This window comes from Epinephelus moara, chromosome 9, assembly GCF_006386435.1.
Source record: "Epinephelus moara isolate mb chromosome 9, YSFRI_EMoa_1.0, whole genome shotgun sequence".
NCBI lineage: Eukaryota > Metazoa > Chordata > Actinopteri > Perciformes > Serranidae > Epinephelus > Epinephelus moara.
In genome coordinates, this window is record NC_065514.1 from 37,584,048 (window position 1) to 37,592,165 (window position 8,118).

General features: G+C 39.7%; 1 protein-coding gene across 1 annotated transcript in view; it reads left to right on the forward strand.

Annotated features, from left to right (window-relative positions):
- The first annotated feature begins 1,047 nt into the window (after nt 1-1,047).
- LOC126395310 (uncharacterized) overlaps nt 1,048-8,118 on the forward strand; it is a 196,311-nt gene continuing 189,240 nt past the window's right edge. Inside the window, exons 1-20 of the mRNA XM_050052681.1 lie at nt 1,048-1,186; nt 1,488-1,625; nt 1,721-1,925; nt 2,189-2,293; nt 2,748-2,941; nt 3,032-3,173; nt 3,269-3,916; nt 4,043-4,198; nt 4,286-4,371; nt 4,524-4,643; nt 4,730-4,777; nt 4,887-4,970; nt 6,494-6,545; nt 6,675-6,725; nt 6,854-6,898; nt 6,987-7,051; nt 7,152-7,193; nt 7,347-7,455; nt 7,590-7,775; nt 7,861-7,971. Of these exons, the coding sequence (XP_049908638.1) occupies nt 1,554-1,625; nt 1,721-1,925; nt 2,189-2,293; nt 2,748-2,941; nt 3,032-3,173; nt 3,269-3,916; nt 4,043-4,198; nt 4,286-4,371; nt 4,524-4,643; nt 4,730-4,777; nt 4,887-4,970; nt 6,494-6,538 (1,905 nt within the window). The 5' untranslated portion in view covers nt 1,048-1,186; nt 1,488-1,553 and the 3' untranslated portion in view covers nt 6,539-6,545; nt 6,675-6,725; nt 6,854-6,898; ... (3 more) ...; nt 7,590-7,775; nt 7,861-7,971. The remainder of the gene's footprint in view (nt 1,187-1,487; nt 1,626-1,720; nt 1,926-2,188; nt 2,294-2,747; nt 2,942-3,031; nt 3,174-3,268; nt 3,917-4,042; nt 4,199-4,285; nt 4,372-4,523; nt 4,644-4,729; nt 4,778-4,886; nt 4,971-6,493; nt 6,546-6,674; nt 6,726-6,853; nt 6,899-6,986; nt 7,052-7,151; nt 7,194-7,346; nt 7,456-7,589; nt 7,776-7,860; nt 7,972-8,118) is intronic.

Genomic DNA, 8,118 nt, shown 5'->3' on the forward strand with positions numbered 1-8,118 from the left:
CAGAGCCCCGTAACAGCCCCCATTGCTCAGAGCTTTGTAACAGCCCCTGTTGCTCAGAGCCCCCTAACAGCCCCCATCGCTCAGAGCTTTGTAACAGCCCCCGTTGCTCAGAGCCCCCTAACAGCCCCCGAATCAGTCCCTATTGCCACACAGCAAGCATCCCAGCCACAAATTCATGTGCGTAGACCACAGCAGCATAAAATCCAGTGTGTACACTGTGGCCTTGCACTTAATAGACGCAATTTAAGGTTGCATCTTAAGAGGAAACACACTGGGACAAAAGATATCACTGCTGAATGCCATCTAAGTTGCCAGTGTATTGACCAACAAAAAGGTATTTTTGCAGTGAAAAAAACATTCACAGGACCAAGCACTCCAATCCATGTCATTAAAAAAATAGCTGGCACAAACCAACAGGTTATGTGTGAAATGGACTTGTGCAAGGCCAATGCCGAGTTTGCGAAAAGAAGCAACCTTATGGCGTTTGAGTGTCATCACCTGCAGTCGCTCACATATTGCCCACCTGCCAGTACTGACACCACTGCACTTGAGGAAGACATTTTGAACCAAATGGTGCAGGAAAAGTGGTTTGGTGACGCAAAAAAACAAACATGCCAGCAACGACAAGCAGAAGCAAAAAATAAGGGAGTGCCTCTGTCATGTCTGGTTGATGTTGGTGGACCGCGCACCAAAAGATTCATTTCTGTATATGAGCCACACATTTCCTACTATAGTAGAATAGGTCGTGTGATGGTATCATATGACAGCAATAGGATTGAATGGTGCTGCCCATGTGCCAAGCCCAGACAGTCATGCATTCATAAATGCATTGCCAAGTGGCATCTGTTTCAGATGGCCCCAGACCTTTTTAAAAGTATCCATGGTATCGATGGTGAAGCCATTGAATCCAGTCAAAATGCTGCAGAGGATGTGGAGGAACTGGTACAGGAAGGAGCGCAATACCCACCAGAGGATCCAGTGCTGTCCCAAATGGTCAGATACATCTTCCGGAAGAAAATTCCTGCTAATCTCCCTCCTGAACTACTACAGTCAAAAAGGGAGTTTCCACAGCACTTAATCCCAACTGAGACCATCTGCACAGAGTGCGCAGGCCAGACACCACTTGGCAAACCACAGCTCATCACCTCAAAAGCCAAAATTGTGACTGTGATGGACACAATAGAAGGTATTTTTTTCTCTTCCTTGTTTTTCGTAACCCATTGCATATTTGTCAGTTGTGGCTTATATATCCCTGTGTGATGTTAGAAACAGCATAAATAGGTGCATATTAGAGTTGTTGTGAAAAATGTTTTACAAATTTGCTGAAACAGCCTGAAACATTTAAGTAATGAAGTCTTCACAAGTAATGAATATTAATATTAAATGTTGTCCAGGGCATGCAGCAAATGTATCATTGAAATTGTCAACAGCTGACAGATCAACCTGCCATTGTTTATGCTTGTTGTTTGTTTTGTTTTTCTTTCTAGGAATATCAACGTACTGCAAACATTGCTCTACCTGTGGTATGGTCTACCGCTACCAGGAGTGGAGTGATGGAGTACATAACTTTGATGACCATACTATTCTGTCATTGCATCTTTGTGTATTCCTTCAAAACACTCCAGGTAGAAACATTTCCACAAAGTTTCAATTCTTTCCAAAACCTAAACAAACTAGTAAAAAGACTAATCTGTTGTACATTTGAAATGACTTCTTGTAGACCCACCAGTCCATTGGAAGCGTGGTAGACGTGCTTGAGAAGACCTGTGGAAAATCCTTCCCGTCCAAACAGAGGATTTTGAATGCATACCTCCATTATGAAGCCATGACAGATCACACATATACCTATTCGTGTGTGACATGTGGTTACCATCCCGTCACAGTTGTCATGGATCTCCATAAGAAAGGAGTGTTCAGTATGCCTGGTAAGCAAACACTTCACATTATCATCCTTATTTTCATTTCATACATTTCATTGAAGTTTGTTTATGAGAAGATGTACCAGACATATTCTATCTTGCAAATCATACTGCATTTTTCAAAATGGTTTAATCCTAATTTATATTAACACTGTTTGCCTAAAAGTAGTCTTTACACAATTGTATTAACATCTGTAGACTTTATTTCCACAAGACGTAAATGAAGCATATCTACACTTGGAATTTGTTGTCCTGGTTTTTATTTCTAGTAATCAGCATTGAGCAACCTCCCCCCGATTATGATGGAAAAGTAAATGTTGATGAGTTCTGGGAGTCCGTGTCACTGGAAATGGTCAGTCGTGGACTGGTGCCAAGTAAGTATAGATGCAGTGAAGATTTTTCTGCTTATCCACTTCCCTTTACCCTGCATCACTTCCTGTTTTCTTTCTTTCTCACTGGTTGGTTGGTTGGTTGGTTGGTTGGTTCACCCTCTGTCACCCTTAGATTTTTTGAATTAACACACCTACACTCAGGCCTTCTTTAAAGACAGCACCCCATTTTTACTCTCTCCTTTCTTTTCTTTAGTTCATATTTTACCTATGTACATATAGTTAATTTGAAGATTAATTTACCCCTTAAAGACATAAGGATAATTTGATTTGTGTTGATTTAATCTTATGTTACAGGTATTGACACCCTGAGTGTTTTTTCTTTTCCCCTTTTATTCACTGCCGCAATTCACATTATTGAAATACAGCTCTTGAGAGTGAGGTCAGGTTTCATGGTCATGCAGTAACACTTGTTACATTTTCTGAAATGTTCCTGCAGGTAACAGGCAGAACCCTTTTGTGGTACGACCCAGTTACCATAATTGGGCACCATGGATTGGTCCACACACAAGCGGCTCAAATGTGGTCTTAAACACTGAATACAACAAAATCAACCAACCACGTCACCCAAATGAAGCAGCAGAGTTCTTGATTACAGAGGAAAGACTCACTGATGAGACTCTTAAACTTAAGGTATTTACACTGTAACATTACTTGTTTTTTCATAGGTTAGCTCATTGTTGAATCCATCAGGACCATAATATCTGCTTTTAAACATCTTAGATGGAAGCTGTGCGTAGTCTTTGCAAGGAATGTGGCATAGACTCCAAGGGCTCTAGGATGGACCTAGTTATGAGGTTGAGAAAAGAAATGCAGGACCGCTCAACATACGACAAAGTGTTTTCAAAGGTCTGGGGGGCCTCCGGTGAGTTGATTCATATTCACAAGTGTTTCCATCAGTAATTAATTAGTTTTTACTTTGAATATGTACTCCTAATGATAATAACTTTCTTTCAAAAGGTGGATGGGCTGTTGTCACATGCCCCTGCGCTGTTGTATATGGTGTGAAGTTTAACCTGAGGGCTGAGAGCCCTCGAGACTTCGCAGATTTGCTGCTATCGATGAAACACTTACCCAATGTGACTTTGTATGACTTTGCAAGGGGCCTGGCAACGCATACAAACATTAGGGAACCACAGTCCTTGCCGTTCAGTCCTCACGAGGGTAGACTGATGGATGCTACTGAGGAGAATATCAGATTGGCCTCTGCAGGTCATGCGAAAGTCAGCTTGCCATGGCTAGCGACAAAGAAGCCAGTGCCAGATGAAGGTGGCCACCCTCTGACAGGATCTTCAGAACATTATGCTCTTTACGACCGCTTCCATGAGGCAAACACAAAAGACAAAAAGGATGTGTTGCGGAAAATAGAACTTGTTCCTGAGTTATGTGGCTGGGTAAATAGTCAGTGTGCTGAGCAGCTCTTCGGTGGCATGAGGAAGAATAATCATTTTTTAAATATGATGACCCCCTCATCCCATATATTTCTAATGAGGAACATTTTGCACCATTACAACAATCGACGCAATGCAAAAAGGATTGATGACATGAAGAAAACATTGGGGAGTGGACTGGAAATACAGTTGAACTCAAATGGGCAAACAGTTTCAGGTATGTAGTTGCACAGTATATTGTGGCTTTAGGTATTTTCAATCCAGTTAGTACAGTATTGAATAGGTAAATGCATACTGGTGTTGACAAGTCATGATCTTAATTGTTTCCCTTGCCTGTCAACAGCAACAGCAGCCACAACCACAACTTGGACTGCTTCCATCCCCACACCATCGGCTGCCTCTGGGAGCACGACCACTTCCATCCCCACACCATCGGCTGCCCCCATCCCAACACCATCAGCTGCCTCTGGGAGCACGACCACTTCCATCCCCATACTAAGTATGGAGATTAATGCATTTTGTAACGAAGGTAGGCTGTTGCTACTTGTATTATGCTGCCATTCATCTAATTGTGCTTCTCTTACAGGTCGTTTTCAATTGTGCAATGAAGATTGTGGTGGCATGAAACACATGCTCCACACAAGTGCTGGAAGCAGTGTGACGGACCTCCAGGTAAGAATGAAGGCCAAGTTACATGGGTATCTATATGTATTTCGTATAGACAACATTAAACATAGTGTTTTTCATTTAATTGAGTTTTCATTTTTAAACTGTTTTATGTTTTGACATCTTGTGCTATTGAAATTCATACTGTAATTTTTCAGCTCAACAATGTGTTGGATATCCAAAAACCAAAGGATGAGGTAATAGGTGTTGTGGGCACCTCGGTTTTAAAAAGACTGGACTTCCTGGAACTTGGGTTAAACAGAGAAGTGGAGGCAACTGTCAGTACACTTTTCTCAAAGTTATTTGACTGTCTTTCAGGTGTAATTGTCTATAATTCATACAATAATGTGTTCTTATGTTACAGATCATCAACTGCTGTTTGTGGCTGGTGTCACAAATTGCAGGACACAGGGTATGTATGGTATTTTTTTGTTATGTAGTAATATTTGATTAGTGAAAGTACTTCATTTTTTATTAATTTTAAAGATCCATAGTAGAAACTTGTCTTATTTGCTTTACAGGGAAAGGATGTTTTTGCTGTGGATGGCTATGTCATTTCCACGTGGAAACAGCCCTTCACTATGATACCTATTCTCTCACTGCCAGTAAGTTTTTACTTTCCATAAGTGATCTATCTGTTGTACCTATAATTTTATTGTGTTGAACCTGTACGTAGTGACATCATCTGTGACTAAGGTTAGGTGTTTTAAGTGTCTTAATGATGAAACTACAAGCTGTTGTTGTCATTGCAATAATGCAGGTTGATGCAGCCTCAAAAGACTGCATCTTATTCCCGATATGGAAACCAGGACACTAGATACTAGGTGTAAGTGTTAGAGGTGTCACATCAGAGTGCATGTGTTCATAATAATTTTATACTATTTTATCAAATTGTCACATCTTAACATATTAAGATTCAACTGGAAAGCCACACATTAGCATAAGAGTTGCTCAGTTTCAGAAGTTTTTGTCACAACTGTGTTCATGTGAAAGTTGTGCTTATTCACTGCTCGAGAAATCAGATGTCATAATCACAAATGTGCTTCCATTATCATGATATTATATATTTTACAGACCCTCCAGCCTAAAAAACGGAGGATATGTGTGCTTGACACCATCAAGCCTACGGGTTTTGGAGATTTACACTATTTATCAATGCTCAGGTTTTCAGTCTAATATTGAGGATATGTTCATTGTTGCATGGTGTGAAATGTCTGAAGTTTAGGAACCGTTCACTGTTCCTAATAGAGTTACATGTTTTGGGAACCGTTCACTGTTCCTAGTAGAGTTACATATTTTGGGAGCTGTTCACTGTTCCCAGTAGAGTTACATATTTCTTCTGCAGTGTTCTAAGGGAGCTCATAGACTGCATTGTACATGTATTACCTGTCTGGTGACGTGTTCATTATATTTGTGGTAGCAATCTGCAGTCCTACTATGGACACATCTGCTCTTCATTTCCCTTCATTCCAAATCCTTTAATTAATGTACATTGGCGTATCCATCTTGCATTAAACAAGATGAAAAACAGTTGATCAATAGTCATTGCAGATGCTAGTTAATTCAAAACCTGTAAATAGCTAGCCATAGCTACTGCTGAAATTCCATGTTAAGTTCTCCATGAAGTTGTTGCTAGGATACAGACAAAAATCCTGAGGCACCTCTAACAATAATATCAGGAGACTTCCATCATTTGTCCCTGATGGATTCACTGGTAATGCAGTGGAGAGATGTGCACTGAAGATGGTAGAGACCATTCTTACATCTTAGATCATACACTTCATAACAAACATCTTGATGGACAAAAAAACAGCAGTGGTGGACAGCTCCTCTCTCTTTGCTGCAGGACAGAGAGATTCATAGATCTGTCATACCCACAGCCATCAGGCTTTTTAATTCCTCTGCAAATGGTAGATGAGCTGCAAGACAACTGAATTTCTGTTTGGGGATTAATCAAGTCATTTTTATCTTATCTTGTTCCAAAATTATGTATGGAAGACCAAGTTTTGAGTCCTGTGTTTAGAATGTTGCCCACAAATATCATGTCACATCCTAACATGAGGTCTTTCCTAGTGTTTCCTAGTTTTTTTATGTCATGGTGTCTTGTCTGTTTTTCTTTCTTTTATAGATCAGTTGCAGCACGGCTACTGCCTGGACCATGGGTATATGTTAATAACAAGGTTAGGGCAATTTTAAAATTTAATATGCCCTGTGAAATGTGCTATGTATTTAAATGTTACTAATGAAGTTATTTAAATAATTTAATTTAAATGTAATCAAATTATTATTATGGTTTTTTTTTTCTTCAGAATGTTCCAGCACAAGGAGCAACTGCTGACTGTGGTGTGTTCATGCTAATGGTGAGTTGTTAAGTTAACGAAGTGGTGGGATTGTGCACTTCAGCATCAACACTTATAACGTAAACAGGTGCCAAGAAAAAAATAACAGTCATAATTTGAATAATAAGAAAAATGTTTTTGGATTACAGTACGCACTATACATGGCACTGGAGTGGCACTTTGACTTCTCCCAGGTGAGAAATTTTTAAGTGTGAATTACTTAATGGCCATGCTGTATTTAAGGTTTGAAATTGCAATGACATATCTGTCTGCATCTAATAGAAAGATGTGCCACAACTGAGGAGGTGGTGGTGCCAGCTTCTGCTGGACAACATTGAACAACAAAGGTATAATAGATGATGGCTACAATGCATTTGTTTTTGTTTTTGTTTTGTTTTTTTGGTTTGTTGTTGTTCAGTGGTCTGATATCTGGGTATTTGTTTTTAGGAAGAGGAAACATGAGTCCGAGTCCGTAGTCGAAAAGGAAAGGTACTGTACCAAAGTGACTGTTAAACCAGGGTATGAACCCAACCATGAATTCTGTGTCCAGTACTCTCCAGTTTTGTTTATTAAAAGTTTGTGAGTTTAAAATTAGAAGGATCTGGTATAACTAATATGACCTCTATGAACATTTTCATGTAGGAAGAGAAAATGGATGGAGGGAACTGAGCAGACACTACAGCAACCCTTCCCACAAGACACTGCCATCCAACATAAAGGAGAGGAAGACTTGGCAGTTTCTATTGATACGGTATTTATTAATGCCTTTACTCACTACTTAATATCTGAACAGGCTGTAAACAATTAACATAATAGTAATTTTGTTTATTGAATATATTCAGTGCTCACATTTTCACAGTGTTCTATAAATGTCTTTTCCAACAGAAAATATAAAAATTAAATGTCAGTTGTTTCAGTTGCCATCTTGCCTGTTGGAGGAGATCTTTGCCGAGGTTGTCCTGAGCGATGGAGATGTGGCAATACTGACCCTCTCCTTGGTGTGTCACCGCTTCAAAGAAGTGGTGTCAACAGAGCACTTCAGAAGAAAAGCTCATTTCATGTGGCTTAACAGTAAGATTTAGAAACACAAAACGTATGTTATAAATAAACTGCACTTTTTTCCAAGTTAGATGAATTGGTCAAAATTGTTTTACAGGTGTTGCAACTTGGAGCAAGTTCACTGAAAGGTACCGAGTAGAGTTTCGCAACATGTATTCCCTGGAAACGTGCAGAGAGTGCAACGAGACCTATAAAAACTGCATTCCAGGTAAGCAAAATGTTAATATGATAGCTATTTTTGTTATTACCTCCCAGAGATTGCAGTAGAGAACTGTTTCTTATCAAAAAATGAAGTTGTTGTAGGTAAGTGAGAATATACTGCTAAAACCCCATCAGTCCATTTCCATGGGCATCC